Source organism: Juglans regia, chromosome 1 (assembly GCF_001411555.2).
Source record: "Juglans regia cultivar Chandler chromosome 1, Walnut 2.0, whole genome shotgun sequence".
In the NCBI taxonomy this organism is placed as follows: domain Eukaryota; kingdom Viridiplantae; phylum Streptophyta; class Magnoliopsida; order Fagales; family Juglandaceae; genus Juglans; species Juglans regia.
The window spans coordinates 24,319,844-24,339,457 of NC_049901.1; the positions used below are offsets into that span (position 1 = coordinate 24,319,844).

Consider the following 19,614-nt stretch of genomic DNA (forward strand, 5'->3'; position numbering starts at 1 on the left):
TAATGTTCTACAACAAAAAGACGTGTCTCTCATGATTATATCAATCCAATTGAGATTTCCCTTTCACAAGATGTTGGATATTCTCAAGAGATGAGTATCTTTTCGACTAATCAAGAAATTGATGCATCTACCCTCAATACAATAGGTTATGATAATCAGAACAATTCAACAGATTCTTTGCCACCAAGATTAACAAATACATCTATAGAAACTTCAAATATATGTCATCAAGTTGTAATCGAACAAGTTTATTGTATAGCTTTCATTTTTCTTGATCTTTTTAAATGAAACTTTTTATTTTTGATATTATATTGAAAGTGGTAAACATTTTATTCAATATGTTACTTATACTCTTTAAGACCAATTCAACTGTGAAAGTAGTACGTACATAAAGATCTTATCAACGTAAGAAAAAACTATAACATTAAATCATTCTTTTCATCTTCTTTTTAGCATTTTGTTATTTTTACAACAATCTTTTTTATGAGAATTTGTGTAAAATTTTAAAAATTTGTTTATATTCTTTACAATATCTTTCTTTTGTGCCTTAGGTAAACGGCCTTATCAATTTGCTCACATTAGATAAATATTACAGACTGTACTAAATAAGACAAACTATTTGCTATTGGTGCCGTGTTGTAAATATTATGGAGTAAAAAGATTTTATCGTGAAACAAACGACTTTTGCTGTGTTGATGGAACAATTTGTATAGCTACAAACGATGTTCATGATCAACTTTATCATCTATTTTGTTCAAACATAGCTGAGACTGCCAAATTTTTAACGTATGTGCGCACATATAACAACAAATTTGTGTTTACATCATTTGAAGTTAAATTTGATAGAGATCTCTGCAGAAAAAAAATAAAAGAATCTATACATTTCTAGTTCAAGGACATCCTTCTTATTTAGAGTTATATTTCTACGATACTAAATATGAATTACAGAATCATATTTCTGATTCAGGAAGATTGGACGCATCAATTATTGCTCAACTCATGGCCATTTACATATTCTGTTTTTTTTTCCCAAAGACTTGGCGATATACCCAACTTGAAAAGTCACAAAATTTATATCAGATCAGATCCTGATTTAGATCAATGTGTTTTTAATGCTCCTATAGCATCATAAGTGGCAGTAATTTGGATTGAAAATAGTGATTAAGAGTAATTGAGTGGAAGAAATATTATGGTTCACAATCATTCAAATGATAGTCATATACTTCAATACTACTTTGAATGTTATGATGCACTTCAATATCCATTATTATTTCTTATGGTGATACTGGTTGACACAATGACATACAAAGAGTAAGAAAATGTACACGATTTCCACCAAATGAAATATCAACACTGCTTGGATCCCAAGAATCAACATCAGTTGATGATTTACTTTTAAGAGAAACGCAAGGTCAGAATAATTTCTATATTCTGATATTGTAATGTTCTAATTCCAAAATTTAGAATGATCTTATATTTTCAAATTTAATTTTTGTAGTGTTGAAAAAAAAAAGAAAAGGAAAGAGCCAATTGTTTCATACCATGAATATTATTATTACAAGTTATAGATTATAGAAAATATTAGATCTATTTTGTTATGCTCTAGTCGTTTGTTGCAAGAATTCGTGGTTGATATGCGTGTTAATATTGAAACATCAAGGTTAGATTATTTCCATAATAAAAAACAACAAATTTAATCTGAAGTATATCATGGCATTGTTGATAGTTTTTCACTTGGAGAAACAGATGGTTCCAAAATTGGTAAATGCATTATATTGCCTTCTTCTTTTATTGGAGGATCAAGAGATATACAGAAAAGATATATAGAAGTAATAACTTTAGTCCAATGTTATGGAAAACTAGATATCTTTTTAACAATGACATGTAATGTAACTTGGAAATAAATTTTAGATGAATTAGGTCTATAACAAGAGGCACAAAATCGCCCTGATTTCATTGCTAGAATTTTCAGTGCAAAATTAGAAGAACTCAAAAATCAACTATTCAAGTGACAAATCTTTGTCAAAGTTGCAGCATATGTATATGTGATTAAGCACAAAGAAAGAGGACTTTCACATGCTCATTTCTTGATTATATTACAAACAGTTTGAAAGATTTATGCTCTAGAATAATTGTATCAGGAGAAATACCTGATAAAAATAAAAATCCACTTCTTTATAAAGTTGTTGTCTAACATATGATGCATAACCCCTGTGGAATGTTAAATCCAACCAATGTCTGTATGTAGAAAAATGGTACTTCCAAAAATCATTATACGAAGAACTTTATGCCTAATACAATTATTGAAAATGATTGTTTTCTGTGATATATGTGTAGTGATAATGAAATTACTACTAAGGTTAGAGGACAAGAGTTAGATAACTGTTGGGTTGTTTCGTATAATCAGTATTTGGTTACAACATTTGATTCTCACATCAATGTTGAGATATGCTCTATAATTAAAGCAGTCAAGTATCTTTACAAATACATCTACAAAGGTCATGACCGTGTTACCTTTAATGTAATCTCTGAACAAGATAGTCAAACCATTGATGAAATTGAATTATTTCAATCAGCTCGGTGGATTGCTGCACTTGAAGCCATGTGGAGGATTTTTGGATTTATTGTAAATAAGATGCATCTAGAAGTATATAGCCTACACTTACATTTGGTGATTTTTCCTGCAAATCAAAACTTGAACAATCTTGTGAACTCTGACTTTTATGCAAAATCAATGCTAACATAGTTTTTTTCAACAAATATTGTAAATGAAAAGTCTTAAAAATTGTTGTATAAAGAATTTTCTGAATTTTTTGTTTGGAGCAATCAATATAAAATTTAGACTATTTGAAAGAAACAAACAGTTATTAGTAGAATTGTTGTAACAAATCTACTTGAAGGTGAAATGTATTATCTGAGAATATGATTAAATCATATAAGGGGTCATCTATCTTTTAATCACCTCAAAACAGTTAATGGTGTCTTCGCTCCAACATTTTGTGAAACAGCAACATTGCATGGCTTGCTAGAAACATATAATAGCTTGAAATATTGTTTACATGACGCATCAGTGTACCAAATGCCATACAGTTTGAAGCGACTATTTGCCACAATCTTGATTTATTGTAATCTTACAAATTTAAGAGAACAGTGGGAATATTTTGAAAAAAGTATGTCACCTGACTTTAAAAAAATTGAAAATGACTCTATAAATGTCAGAAGTGAAGTTTTAAGGCATTCTTCCACATTTGAGTCACTGGGAAATGACATTAACATGGTTCATTTTTTAGATGATGATATTTATTTTGAGGAAGACCAACTTCAATCTACGGAGATTAATGATTAATTGACTATCATAATTTCAGAAGAAGATCTTCTAGCATCAATAATTCTCAATGATGAATAACAACATGCTTATGATTTAATGCTACAAAAGGTTTTCTCAAATCAAGTAAGTTCATTCTTTATTGATGGTTTAGGTTTAATAGGAAAAATATTTCTATATAGTACGCTTCTTGCTACATTAAGATTTAAATAGCTAATAGCACTTACAACTGCATCATCTGGTGTTGCTGCATCTATTTTATCTGGAGGCCGCCGAATAGCACATTTGTGATTAAAAATTTCATCAAATTTTGACAAAAACAACACTTGCAATGTTAGTAAACAAAGTGGAATTGCAAGATTATTATGTGTTGCAAAGTTAATCATATAGGAGAAAACTACTATGTCAAAAAAATAATCTATAGAAGCGTTGGACATAATGCATCGGGATATCAATGATTCAGAATTATTATTTGGTGGCAAGGTTGTTGTATTTGGTGGAGATTTTCAGCAAATTTTACTTATTGTTCAAAAAGGTACAAGACATGAATAAGTTGATGCAAGTTTACTCTCCTCTTACTTATGGCCTACTTTGATCAAGATTTACTTAATTAAAAAAATGCGAACAAAATTAGATTCAGATTTTTCAAATTACTTGTTTCAATTAGGCAACGGAGTATTGCCAATCATAATTGAAAAAAAGACAAGAATTCTTGATGATATGCTTATCTGTTATGAAAATTATGTTGTTTCTTTGCAAAAATTAAAAGATGTTTTTTGTAACATTCATGATTACTCCAAAATTTGTCTGAAATGTTGAATCTAACTATATTGACTCTGAGAAACAATTATGTTGATGAAATAAATGCTACACTTATACAAATGTTTCCTGTGAACTCAAAAAATATTATAGTTTCGATGAAATAATTGATGCATTTGAACTAGACATTATGAATGATTTTTTGATTACTTTAATACCAAATGGGGTTCCTCCTTATGAATTTCTACTTAAGAAAAATTTTCCAATCATGTTATTTAGAAACATTAATCTTTCAGAAAGCTTATGCAATGGAACTCTTCTGAGAGGTCGTAACTTTGAACGTAATGTCATTAATACAGAAATTGCAATTTGTCATCATAGTGGTAAAATAGTTTTGTACCAAGAATTCTATTTTTACCAAACCCTCATGAAAAGAATGGGTTCTCATTCAAGAGAATTCAATTTCCTATCAGACTAAGTTTTGCAATGACTATCAACAAAATAGAAGGCAAAACATTAGATTTTGTACGAATATGTTTGCCACAACCCGTGTTCTCTTATGGACAATTATATGTTGCATTATTAAGAGTTAAGACTGTTGCTTCAGTAAAAATTCTAATCAAGCCAATATCAACTGATACATCTCAACAAAATTACACAAAAAATATTATGTATAGAGAATTATTAAGCTTGGCATATTCATTTTAACATTATACAAGTAAGTTGATTGAATAATCTACAATATTCATATTGTCCTTATTTTATAAAAGTTAAAGTTTAAATATTAATTCGTTTATTTCTTTTTCTCATGATCAATGTCTAATATGCGAAAGATTTATACATCCATCAAGGATATCATGTCGAGCACAAGAAATTGAAAAATTAAAATGCTTGTAGTAGAGAAGTCTCCAAAACGTACAACACAATATTCATCGTTAAAATATCAAAATTTTACCTTGATTGATTCCGATGTATGGTACTTGTTATTTTTTATATTTATAAATAATTGTAACTTTATTTTCATAATATAAAACATTATCTTAATAATAATAACCATATATTAGTCTCTACTAAAAATATATTATTTTATTATTTTGCAGATCAATCGACTGCAAGCCACCATGTTTGATAAAAATAGTGATTCGCGTGATGACACTTTGCATATATTCCAATCATACTGCATCAGTAATGCTTATGTGAAGCCACTAGATTCTAAACATAGAATTGAAACCCATCAATATCAATGGATTATAAACTCAAGGACAATTATTGTAGAAATTTCATATGATGAAAAAGCATTGTAGCCACTAAATTATAATATCATTCCATTTAGTAAACTCGATAGTTATAAAAATTCAATTGCAGAAATAGGTAAATGTCTATTCAAAATTTTCAAATTCTTTCATAACTATGTTTATTAACAAACTAAAAAGTTTTAATTTATTAGATTTATTGGCAATTACATTATACTAGGGTTGAGCTCTGACTTCGACGGAGTCGGAGTTGTCGTTTCTGACCTCCAGTCGGAGCCAAAATTTCCCTCTGACTACGATCGGAAGTTGGAGCTCCAACTTCTGATCGGGGTTCGGAACAGAGGACGGAAATCCAACCTCCGATCGGAGTCCGACCGTTAGTTTCTCTACGTTTCTTACAGATCGAGTTGTACGTTGGCTCGGCTTAGGATGTTTGTTTTGTATATATAGGACGTTGTGGAGAAAAATTAAAATGCCTTTGGGGCGCCAGTACTACCATATATATCAAAAGATTCAAAACGTTACTAGCAGCAAAAGAATGAAGAATCTGATACTAATAAAGGTTTTAAGCAACATGACTCAATTGGCCAAAATCCTAATTGCAAAGAAGATAATTAATATTGGAGAATATGAAAAAGAAAAAGACAAAAAACAATGCGGCCTAAATAAGAGTATCATGTGGTGGGTCATTGTTTCAGTATTTGCTCAAATCGAGCATAATGTAATGTAACTACATAAATATAACTACATAAATATGATCACCAAAACCCAACTCCAAATCTGTAAAAAAATATACTGAAAAGATGAAAAAAAAACCTTAAATACAATAGTTTAAAAACTAAATAACATGTATGATATAGTCATAAGTTATAACAGTCTCATTTATAACGTAATAACAACATTGACTTAGCCTTGAAATATAATTACATAAATATTAAACACGGATTTCACTCAAATGTTTTTTGGTCCATTGGTCATGCTTGAAATGAAGATAGAAAGTTGCAATCAATAAATGAAAAAAAATTGATAATAAGATATTGAACACGGTAAAAGTGGAATTTGATTTTTTCTAAGAAATGGGGTTCTCTCAATTCTATCCCAACTCTTAATGGGTGTTCATCTCAATTTCTCAGTCATTGGCAATTATGTTAGGGTTTATAATTAGATTTATAAAATCATAAAAAGTAGAAGTTAGAAATATTAAAAATAATTAATAATCATTTAAAAGCATATAAACTTATCTGATTCAAGCTTATAGCTCTCAGTATCAACCCCAATGGTATCTAGTCCAATGAGCGTTTCACTTATCCAATTTTGTGTGCCAACGAGGCCTCCACGGTTGGCGGTGACAATGAACTCCGATAAGCATCCAACACGTGACCTCCAGTGCTAAATGCCGATTCTGAGGCAACCGTAGTGACATGAATGACTATCACATTTTGGGCTATATGGGAAATGATTGGATACTTGGTGGAATTAATTTTCCACCAAGTTAATAACTGAAATACATCACTAAGTGCCTCGATAGCTTCCTTAAAATATCGTTCAACCTCAAATATACAATGCATAATATTCCTTGTTAACATGAGTTGATGATACTGATGTATAATACGATGGCCTCTAACCCCTACAGATGGGTCAGTATCACCCGAGGAAGCTGTTGACCCCGTCGGCCTCGAATGTGAGGAGCTACCAGCTGCGGATGAAGCTGACAACTATTGTTGTAGTGATTATATAGGTCATCAATATCATTTTTTAGCACTCTAGTAAACTCTGCAGCCTTCATTGCCCCGAGGACGGAATTTACCCAAAATTCTAGAACGACCAACTTATATCAGGGGTCAAGGATTACAGCCACAAATAACAATCTTTTTATCTTCTCAATATTCTCCCAATATTTATCATATTTGGTCTTCATACTCGTAGCCATAGCAGATAACAATCCACCAGAGTCAGTACAACTATTTTCCAACAGGAAGTGAAGCTCCAAGAGTTCGTTGAAGAATGAGTTTGCAGTCGTATATTTGGATCTAGATAGCCGCATGGTTATGTCATAAAAAATTTTTAAAAATTCAACAAAGTAGCTAACACTGGTCCAATCATGTGTGTCTGGCGCACCGAGCCCCTGTTCTGCTGGCTCCAACAAAGCATACCTTAGGCCCCCAGTCTCGAGCTCCATCCGCTCGAATGCTTTTTGGTACTTCTGTGCCACATCCAACATCATGTATGTAGAGTTTCATCGAGTCGGAACGTCCAAGCACAACATACTAGAACATTTAATTTTAAAATCTTCTGCTATTGTCTTAAACTTGGCAAGCCTTTGAGGGGAACCCATCACATATCGTACAATGCTGCAGACTCGGATAATGGAATCATCAACCTCTTTTAACCCCTTAACAACTATGAGGTTGATGATATGAGTACAACATCGAATGTGAATAAACTTGTGGGCCCGAATGACATCATCTCTCATCGTCGTGTTCCACTTAAACCAATCAATTGTTGTTTCATTTGCACTGGCATTGTCAACTGTAATACATATCACTTTTCGAATTTCCCAGTCCTTTAAACAATCATCCATCTTCGCCCCAATGGATGCACTTTTATGATCCACAATATCTTTAAAGCCAATAATTTTTTTATGCAAAATCCACTCACTGTCAATGTAGTGTGCTGTGATACACATGTAGCAGACATTCTGTATGGACGTTCATGTGTCAGTCGTAAACGACACTCTCTAGCTAGTGGTAATAAACATTTTTCCTCATCTTCACCTTATCTTTTGCATGCCTCTTCATACAATCTTGCATCACCGTATACCGTGATAGAATGAGAAATTGTGGCTCAACAAAATTTAGCAACTTTCGAAAGCCTCTTTTCTCGATTGTGGTAAAGGGCATCTCTTCAGTAATTATCATCTCTGCAAGTATGCCCCTCAACATCTTCTCACTGTATTGAGGGATGACCAATTTCTTAGTTTGTGTACCATCAGTGGCTATAGAAGTCTGGTAACTGAGGTTGGTCTAATTAGTGGCTGCCAATCCCTTCGATATCTTATATCATTGGCAACCATTTAAATGTGCTATTAACACACTGGTGCCTTACTTCTTAGAATGGTATCCACAAAGTTGCCTACAGTAATGACATCTTGCCATCGGGTTTGCAATATCACTAGAAATTTTGGTGAAATGCTCCCATGTTCATGATTTATTTTTAGAAGGTCGTGGTGGTTGATCTTGCTCAATGGACATCTTCTCTTCGTTGAACATATCCTTATCCTTTATATCTACTGGGAGTGAGAGTCATCTACTCACACAAGATGTAGCTACTCTAGATGTAGCTGCCCTAGATATGGATCTAGGGGTGGAAGTACCCACTGGTGTAGGAGTTGTAGCATTGGCATCCGCCACATCCCCTTCTGGACGATCATCTCGACTAGGTCTATGATCCATATCATAATTAAAGAAGTTGAAAAAATAAAATAGAAGCGAAAAATTAGTTTAAAAAATAAGCAAAAACAGAATTACTTTGAAATAAGCAGATGTTGACTCCTGAATAAGCACCCCATTTGTTCACATGGACCATGAGTGGCACAAAACTGCAGCTCTTTCCACAAATAATCTCATTTTCTTAAGAGATTATTGCATATGCCCAAAAACCATCATTATCATTGATCTGATCATATGTGATTTTCAGCACCATCACTACTACTGTTGAGGATTCTATCAAACATATATATTTGTACATTAAATTTTGTTTTCCACTTTATGAGTTGGGGTCTCTGCCTATATTTGTAAGGTCAATCTATTTTCTAACCTCATGAGTTACACAAGACCATGTTTGCTCATTTCTAGGCTATATACTATGGATTTTTGTTCAACTTTGTGTTATATGATTTTCTTATGCAAAAAGGTGGCCTGATTGCCGAGCCAAAAAGAGATAAAAGTACAAAAAAAAAAAAAAAAGAAGGTTAGCAGCTAATTGTGGGATTTGGTACCCCTACTTTTTGACTTTGCTTCACCCTATCGATTGTCATTGATGATTCAGGATCAGCTGCATAATTAGCCATATTTAGCCAGATTGAAAACTATATGAGAGAAAATGAGAGAAAAGCAAACATGCATAACACATGTGTATATATATATATATATATATATATTGTGCAGATTTCTATTTTTCTCTAAGCATATAGTAGATTTCTATGATGAAGAGGAAATGAGTGCAGTAAATTTTTATTCAGTAAGAGAATTTTTTCTCAGGAAATGAAAAATCAAGAGAAAAACAAAGGATATATGTGAAAAAGAATCTTATAAAGGTGGGAAAATTATATATCACTGAAAAAGGGCAACAACAAAAAGATATTCATGTTCTTTTTGAACATGCTGGTGGAACTCCATTCATTATGCGTGTCTAAGTATGACATGCTTAGATCTGAGAGCTCAATTTAAATGTGCCACCACTTTGGAACAGTGGAACACTCTTTTCTCTTGTAAATAATAATTAAATAACAGGCTAATTAAAACTTATTTAACCTTTAATATCATATGAGAGACTCACATATACTGTAATAAATATTGTAATATCTATTTCATGATGTTTGATCTGCGTACACCCAATGAAAAGCTCTGTATATATTTTATGTTAACAAACAATTAGATTGATTATGGTGAACTTGAGGATTGAAATAATGATGATGATGATGATGATAATACTAAACAACCGAGTCTTTACAAAACTAAACCAAAGCAAAATGCACCATTTTGTGTCTAAATGAATACCAACTACAAAACACACACACACACACACACACACACACACACACACTGTGTGACACACACTCTCCTCTATGAGAATAAAAAACATAGGTACTTGAACTTTATTCCACCCAGTCAAACAATTAAGGGCTTCAAAGTGTGTCTGATTCAAACAACAGAGAGCTCATTTCTTGATTCAAATACCCATTTAAATCTCTTGATTCACTTGCACATTTTATCGAACACATTGCATGCATACAACACAAACTTACAAACACATCATACAATTCATCAAACACATTTCCTTACTACAAATTTACAAAACCAATTCATAAGAATCACAACAAAATACCAATTCATAAGAGACGTGTACAGAAAATTAAATTGCTTGATTTAATTTTAGGGCTCGGAACCCCTCACTCTCACTGTAGGCGAAAGCTGAATGAAGGTTGAATCTCGTATTGAAGTCGCACGGAGGAGCAAAGAGGAACGGCGGCACGCTGGCAATAGAGACGCGAGATGTGAGATGTGAGAGAGACGCGAGACACTTCACTGGTTCAGAGTCCAGATGTGAGACGTGAGAGAGAAGGGAGAAGGAAGAAGGAAGACTGAAGAAGGAATAAGGGATTCGGGAAGGGGGGACCTGCATTTTGGACCTCCCGTGTGATGAAACGATACCGTTCCACATTAAGTAGCGTTGTTTCATTTTTTTTTTTAAAATCAGAGTCGGAGTTCGGAGCTTCTTCGAGCTTCGACTCCTATTACCTATTCAGAACTACTCCAAACTCTGACTCCGAATTCCCGCTACTTCGACTCTGACGGAGTCGGAATCGGAGAGAATGTCGGGCGGAGTTGAAAATTTCAGAATTTTGCACAGCCCTACATTATACATTATGCCATCTAGAGAAGTAAACACAGCAAATGGTCTCACAATACTGCAAGAAATATATGTGATTGATCAAATGTAAACATATTTTTTTAAATTATCTATTTATCGTATTGCATTTTCAATACTAATTTATTTCTAATTCCATCTATTGACATATAACTATTGCTTACTCTTACTTCATTTTTGTAGATTGAACTCTATATGTTTGACTATGTGGACTCGATTTGTTGTTGCTGAATGCGAACAAATTTAAAAAATTATTGAAACTAAACCAACCATTCTTGCTATACGATTAAAAGTGACTTATTGCAATGGTATTATTAAAAAATAACAATTTTATATTTTGGTTTTATATAATATGCCTACACTATATCTAACACATCTTTTTAACATAGGACTTTCTTTGTCATCCCGATCAACAAGAGTGTTTACAATCAATCATATGATTCCTGGCTGAGCAACATTGCAAAAGTGATAATATGTGTTTTGTTTTATTTTTTATTAATTTTAAGACAAACATTTATTAATTCATTACTTCAAGATATAACTATTATATTTTCAAAATTTTTTTCTTTGTTTTAAATATATTTTTAAAAAATTTTCAAGGCAACACTCAATGACTCCTTACTTGAAGACATGATTATAAAATGCTTGGATCCAACACACGCAACTGCCTCTACTCATAGTGTTCGTTGATTAACTAACATTTCTGATGTTGCAGAACTATTGAAAACTTCACAACCCATGACAATAAAATTATATTCTTAACAATAGCTTGCTAACTATGGAATATTATAACAGTATAATTTTAATATTAGTTATAAATAACATGTAGAAACCAAAATCTTGAGTAAAAGGGAAGATAAATGTGGTTGACCTCCAGCAAATTTTCTTCTATATGTCTTGCATTGGATGTAACAAGGGAATAAATTATGAATACAACGAAATATTTTTGTGTTACCATTGTAAACATATAAGCCTTGCACAACCACGGTATTTACTTTCTCCCTAAACCTTTTGTTTACATTTAACACATAACTATATTTTTGTTGCTAATAGTTTTTGAGCATATGTTGAAGTCAATGTTGGTACAAGACAATTAGCTGTAGTGATATTTCGTGCAATTACAGAAGAAGCACTAGGTTGTTCAACAATTAATTTTATGAATCATACTAGCGAGATAACATTACATTTTTTTAAATCTTTCAATTCAAATGATAGAATCATAAATCAAAACAAAATTTATCAACTCATATCATCCAGGACCACCTGCCATTCTTGCAAAATATGGCCAAAAAACCTCGCAAAAAGAGTGGATAATCCAACTTGGCGCAGATTTAGACTAACTGAAAGAGCAACGCCACAAAAAGGCTCGTTTAGATAGTGAGATGAGATGATAGGATATGAGATAGTTTTAGATGAGTTGAATAAAATATTGTTAGAATACTAATTTTTAATATTATTATTGTTTTGAGATTTGAAAAAATTGAATTGTTTATTATATTTGGTGTGGAAATTTGAAAAAAGTTGTAATGATGGGATGATATGAGGTAAGATGATTTTTATATCCAAACAAGCCCTAAATATCATCTCAATTGATTCTGCAAAGAAATATGAAACACACTTTTGTAAAGTTAACTTCATTTTTAAAACTTCTATCAAACTGCATTTTGTAAACTTATATCAAATTTCTTTAGGATGTATATTACTATGGTTGATGCATATATTATTTTATTTTCAAAATGTTTAGTTGATAATATTAGTATGTATTTACCAGATTGGATGGATATAATAATATGGTATGATTGATCTGTATATTAATTTGTTTTTCCATCTATATATAGTTCATATATATATAAAATTAGCCTATATATTTTCATTCCACTAGCCCCACTCGTTGTCTTGCCCTATCCAATCGAGCCCAACTCCTTGTCCATCCACTATATATGTCCATTACACCAGGATAGAGGACCTCCAGTAGACGCCATTTCCACTGATCCCACATTATCAATAAACTGATTAAAATCATCCATAGCACCAAACGAATGAGGTATGCCACCACGTCTTTCTGCATCATTTTTTACTATATTAAAGCCACCTGCAATAATCCAAGTGTACCCCAAAGTATTCCGAGTAGAGAGTTCTAACCAAAGATCTTGTCTATCTATTTCCAAACATTTAGCATAAACAAAGGACATCAACACCCGTTGTCCTGCCATAGTCACCAAACATGTAACTTGCTAATTACTACGGCCGACTAAACTGACTTGCACTTGAGAGTCCCATAAAACCCAAATCTTTCCTTCAGCTCCCCCATTCGACAAACAGTCCACATAGTTCAATTCATTTCTCAACTCCACCATTTTTTCATCATTTTTAAAAGGCTCGGCCAGTGCCAGTACGCTAGGGTAATGCTTACGAACCAACTTTAATAGCCTTCATTTCGAGGTGCCGTTCCCTCGAACATTCCAAAACAAAAAATTGCAATTCATAGATTCAGCCTAGAGGGTTTGCTAGGAACCCTAGTAGAGCTTCTAAACTTTTTAACTTCCTTTTTTGCATGAACATATTCCATAGTTTCTGAGTCTGACACAACATCTTTTACTTTGTTCATCTCCTCCACATCAAGGTCTCCCTCATTTTTTGAAAAACTACGAACCCTGTCCTTTAAATCCCAATTCTCAGATTCTTTGTGCAACAGAACTGAGCCACCATTCGTCATCTCATGTATCTCCATCTCCCTTTCTCGACACATCCCTTCCTCTAAGTCTGCATTCTGATCAACTCCAACCCCTTCAGACTCCCCTTGCCCTGTACCAGTAGCATCCTTATGAACCACTTCAGTTTGTTTGTCCTCTATTAGAGCCCCTTGTTCTAGTAGACACCCCTCTAAATGCACATATCCCTCCAACGTCCCCACCAATACCTTTTTGTGTGCCTGAGGTTCAGATACTATAGCATCCTTACCATCCACGCCCAACTTCGTAACAATTTCAACATTTTCTGCCTTCTGGCTTTGCACATCCTTTTTAACCCATATCTTCTTTGGTTGACTCACTTTGCCATTAGAATTTTTCTTCTCCCCTTTACAAGTTTTGTCATTGTGGCCTTGTACACAACAAGTCTTACAATAAGCAGGTAAGGTTTCATACGTAACCTCCTGATACCAACTCGTTGGTTTACGTGGAGTCCCAATCCAAAAACCTAGAATTGGATCCATAGAAGCATCCATTTCAACTCAAACTCTTTCACCATTTATCCTTGTTGCACACTTTGTAATGTTATCTCGTTTAATATATCTCCCTATTGGTGCACAAATACTACGTAAATAGGAATCATGATAAAAGTTCGGTGGTAACCCTGGAAGCATAACCAATACTGTGGCACCATTGTCGGTTCCTTATCTTCATTGAGATCGGGTGACCAGTGGAAAACTCTATATGGTACTCCTTCTATCTCACATGTTTCTCTAGACATCGCCTTAGAAAAATCCTCCTCCAAAGCCATACGAATAAATACATTCTGAGGTTTTTGCATGGCAGATACAATCGGTTGATTCAGAAGACCCCACCAATTATGCATACAGACCCTGATCTGATCCAGTGAAGGTCTTTGAAGCAAGAACTTCAAGACATCAAATTCTTGAATGGCGCAGCAGACCGGTCAATCTCTTCCTTCGAGAACAAAACACAAACTTCTCCATCAACTTGTTTCAGAAGTCGGAATGGCACTTCTACCTCAAGTAGAGGTTGCGGTGCATAAGCAATAAGATCAGCAAATGATCTTCCTCTAGCAACCAACGCCTCCAGAAGAGCCCTCGACGTTGATCATCATAAAGAAAAAAACAAACCCTAGCAGAGCCTCAGAAATTGCCTGCCACGTCTGCCTCAGATTTTGGACTCTAAAATCACACATATCTCACTACTATTCACAAACCATCTTACTACTATTCAAAAAAATACTCATCTTATCTCATTCCTCAAGCATCTCCTAAATAAAGGTTGCTCAATCAAGACCGGAGTCAATCCTTTTTAATTTATAAATATAATGGATGTTGAAGTCTGGTTTTTTTTTTTTTAAAGCAAGTTCGATATGTTATAATTAAAGGATACGTAAATATATGAATAAGGGGTACTAGGGGACCCCGAAAACACCATTTCTTAACTAGTGCAATACTATAGAAAACAAAAAGAAAAAGGCATCGGAAGCAAATAAGTGTTTCCTACTCTTCCCCACTAAGGGGGAGTCGCACAAAGTAGCGGTTTTTATACAATCCGAGAGTGAGATTGTAATCCCATGACCGAAAGCCATGGTGATTGTAGTGACTGCATTTTGTCTTGAAGTGGCTATTGAGGAAGTCCATTGCATTGTCTTCACGATCTTGTGGCCAAATAGAACAACTCTTATAATAAAGAGCCAAATAAAAAATCCTAACCCCATCGCGTTATATGACGTTTCAAGACTCCACACTCTCCTAAAGGAATACATGTGATTCTTGCACTGCAATCAAAAGTAAAAAAGTGGGGCTCATGGGTTGTGGTGGAAAGAGACTGCCAAGGAACTAACAAGGGGGTGGTGATCGTCAGGTGCCAACGATTCAAATTTTTAACTAAACTCTTTGGATATGAGAGTATCCCAACAATATATAAGAAAAACAGTAGGATAAAGAAAGCATTAAGATAGTGGCAAAGATGGACGGATTACAGTTTGAACCTACTTCGGTAGACTCCATGGGGCCCACATGCCTATCTCCATTCTACCACAATAGTTAGATCTGAAAGACTTGATGTGGCGAATCTGTTGGTCCAACGCGTGTGGTGAGAAAAGTACTTGCCGAAAGAAGAGGCTTTTTAAGGTCCACGTGCGGATATGGGAGGCGCATGAGGGTCACGCGCGCTCGGTGATTTTTAGGAAAATGTTGCTTCTCTCCGAAGTATTAGTGACCTCAGAGCCTTCTCGTATGGCGCGTGTCTTTCAGATATTGCCAGAAATCTACAAATTTGTCTGTTTCAACTTTGGAGGAAACAAAACAACTAAGAAAGTGGAACTAACTTTATAGAAAAAGTAGGTAGATGACAAAAAATTAGAGGAGAAGGAGAAAGAGGAGGCTTCCTTCCCCCTCCTCTTCAGTGAAAAAATTAGATTCGGGCTTTGAAGACTTTGCTGTGAGCTTAGAGAGAGAGAGAGAGAGAGAGAGAGAGAGAGAGAGAGTTCTCTCTTTTTGGCTGATCTACTCATTTGGATGAAGAAGGAAATCTAGATCTTGTTAGTACAAAGCGCATGAATATATACAACATTATAATTTATATGCATGCATTGTTATGAATATTCTGTCTCACAAAGATAGATTCAAATTTTTGAAGTACGGATCAATGGCTGCCCTAGCTAGCTAATAAGTTGAAAAGGGAATATGTCAAGCATTTAAAGAGTACGACTTATTTCCAATGGGTCCTCCAGCTCATTGTCCAACAGTCGCTGCCAAAAGCTTAAATTAATGTTGATGGTGCAACAATACAAAATATACAAAGCCAGGTATCTTACACTGTGCTGTTCACAGATATTACAGTTGCACGGTATCTTACAAATAATATTCACTGATATGAAGCATTACATGGAGGAGGAGTAATTATATTTAGATAGTCTTGAAGTACAAAACGACGCTCACAACATGCCATGATGTTAAATTAATTGTTTGTGTAAACATTAATTCTTATAATTGTCATTGGCATCTGAGCTATGAAAGATTGTGAGGACGGCGTATCCATATTCTGAGACTACGCAATAATTACTCGATAGAAGCACAATGCATTGAAAAATAAAAGAAAAAAGAAAAAAAGTAAGTCGGAAACATCATACAGGAGAGGAATGAAGACCGGGACTGAGGGTTGGGTTGTGGCTAGCTGTTACAAGGAAGAAAATAACATGAATTAGATTTAGAGGAGTGTGCATGGCCTTGGCTTGATCCGTCGCTTTTTCTTCGGTTTTGGGGGCTGCAAAACAACCTTGATTGCAGCATCAAACACAGCCTTAACATTCTGAGGTTTCACAGCAAAGCCAAAGTTAGATTTCCTTTCTTGGAGCTTGATCTATGCGCATGCTAAAAAACAGTGCAAATACTTGAAGCCTAGCTAGATATACGCCAGAGATAAATAAGTATGAGTAATGCTAGGTACAAGTCTCAAATAGACAAATTTCATATATGTTATTTGTAAAAAAGTAGGTCTCACTAATAAAATTTTTACACTTTTTTTAAGGTGTGATCTATTTTTTTTTACAAGGATTTGCATGAAATTTATCTATTTGAGACTTGTACAAATTCTTTCTCTTAAAATAATTTGTAAGATTTGATAGCTTTATTCCTCGTATTATTAATACCTTTTATATGACAAAAATCCATGACATGTTGGCATGAAATATAAGACAAATAAGAGAAATCAAGGGTCGGTTAGATCTATCCTTCCCATTTTTTATCTTCCTCCACACTCACTTTTCTTCAATTATTTCATGATCTTTTTTCGCACTAAGACATGAAGGGGGGCGAGCTAATATTTTTCTTTATCTAATCTTTAAAAACTAATTAATTAATTTGTTTTCCGATTTCAAATACACCCAAAACCGTTGCTGCCACTGGCTTAAAATGTCATTATAGAGTAAAGGAAGATGGCCTGGTTGAATAACTCACAATTTCTAAAATGAAGGTTTGGAGTTCAAAATCCCCTCCCAACTTTTTTTTTTCTTAAAAAAAAAACGTGTTCATAGAAATCAAGATCATCATCAGCTAATTAATTAAGCAAATTACTTGCTGAGTCTTGGAGCTGCACTCTATGTAAACAGCAGCGCCGATTGCCTTCTTGAGCTCTTCACCCTGCGAAAAATTTAATATTCTATTACCATGAATTCCGTCAAACGTCAGACGAGAAAAACTCGTTAGCAAAGGGAAAAAGAGACTAGAAACATATATAGATATAGAGATTTGCCTGAGCAGTTGAGATTGATGCAGCCCCAGGATGCTCAATCAAATACTGCTTGTCTTCCCTTAGATCTGTCGGAGATCACATCCAAACTTACATGTTAATTAGATTTATATCAACAAGACGTTATTACATAATATATATATATATATATATATATATTTCCATATATATATAGTAGGATTAATCCGTACCAAGTTTGGTTCCAACAAGGACTACCGGCACAGTTGGGGCATAATGCCTCAGCTCAGGAATCCACTGGGAGCCAAGAAATCGATGTGTAATATTTAGTCGACTGAGATCTGAATTAAGAACTTGAACCACAAATGAAATGAAGAAAAAATTATATTTTTTGGGTTTTTGACGGGAAACCTTCTTAGATATATTTTCATAGCTGGCTTTGCTGATGAGTGAGAAGGCTAGCAAGAAAACATCTGCACCCCTGTAACTCAAAGGCCTCAGCCTGTTATAATCCTCCTGTCCTGTGTTCACCCAACTACGTTATAATTAATTAAAATGTATAGGGAATCGCATATAATTTTGTACCTAGCTCTAGAAAATAATAATAATCAATTAAAAAAAAAACAATTACATAGTTCGTACTTACCGGCAGTATCCCATAGTCCAAGGTTAACTGTGCTGCCATCAACCACCACATTAGCACTAAAGTTATCGAATACGGTAGGCACATAGTCCTATAAGAATTGAAGAGAGAAAACATGATCTTAAATGACATTTAGACCACAAGATTGTTTAATTTAATCATTTATTTGAACGCTGGATCATGGGTAAAAGACAGTATGAAGTGTTATTGATCAAACATAATCTATCATACTGTGGGAAAGGTATTGCTTGTATAAGATATGAGCATGCATGTCTTTCCAACAGCTCCATCACCAACTGTGACACACTTGATGAATCTTGCCGTGCTCATGATTTTTAGCCCCTCGACACCCTTTTAATCAAAAGGAAGCTTCCTTTTCTTCGGAATCCTAGAAGCTATAGCTACTTCCTGATCTCTGTATTGATCTTTACCTCCATTAATGAGTTGAAACCCTATATCTCTCTCTCTCTCTCTCTCTCAAGAAAATGAAAAAACTACATAAGGAAAAAAGAAAGAAAGAAAGAAAGCAGCAAGGAGGCCAGGTGCGGAGGGTAGTGGGAAGTGGAGGTTGAGTTCGAATTTTGAATAGAAAAGGAGTGGGGAGGGGTGGCAATTTAATAAAATGAGCACCAACTTTATTTTGCTGTGCCTCTTTTATCTTTACCATGATTGCCAACGGCTTTCTGTTCCTTTAAGGGGAAGGCCAAACTGAGCGGCAAAGCCTAAGGACCAACAAAGGAGGAGTTTGGTGCTGGTGTTAGTTGGTTAAGTATTGTACAAGTCAGAGATAGAATTAATGATGAATACTGAGAAAATAAAACATTAATGCTAACTTTCCAAAACATGGTGATGGGGAATTAAGAAGAAGAACAAGTATAATTAATAAAAGTGGTTTAGATAGAGGCCTGGCCGGGCATGGAATTTTCATGCTATCTCCTGATCATAACTAGAAGATTACACATACATGCGTGCATTCTAAACATTCGCTAGATAGCCAGCTTCACTGCCAAGCTGGAAAAGGTGCAGATGAGTTAATCAAATTCTCGATCAAAAGCTAGC

General features: G+C 34.2%; 1 protein-coding gene across 1 annotated transcript; it reads right to left on the reverse strand.

Annotated features, from left to right (window-relative positions):
- Window positions 1-16,554: 16,554 nt before the first annotated feature.
- Window positions 16,555-19,141, reverse strand: LOC108993648 (rac-like GTP-binding protein RAC2). Its single transcript, XM_018968635.2, has 7 exons — window positions 18,787-19,141; window positions 18,559-18,646; window positions 18,324-18,433; window positions 18,146-18,209; window positions 17,958-18,022; window positions 17,780-17,845; window positions 16,555-17,015 (listed from the first exon to the last, which is right to left on the reverse strand). Exons 1-7 carry the CDS (start codon window positions 18,883-18,885, stop codon window positions 16,914-16,916), a joined length of 594 nt encoding a protein of 197 aa, XP_018824180.1. The 5' UTR covers window positions 18,886-19,141; the 3' UTR covers window positions 16,555-16,913.
- Window positions 19,142-19,614: the final 473 nt, after the last annotated feature.

Bases quoted from the DNA above. Each gene is read 5' to 3' on its own strand.
- LOC108993648 (XM_018968635.2), bottom strand. From the start codon at position 18,885: ATGAGCACGGCAAGATTCATCAAGTGTGTCACAGTTGGTGATGGAGCT. The intron at 18,023-18,145 runs GTACGGATTAAT...GATCTCCGACAG, and splicing joins CCTTGTTGGAACCAAACTTG to ATCTAAGGGAAGACAAGCAG. The intron at 17,016-17,779 runs GTAATTTGCTTA...GTGAAACCTCAG, and splicing joins GCAGCTCCAAGACTCAGCAA to AATGTTAAGGCTGTGTTTGA.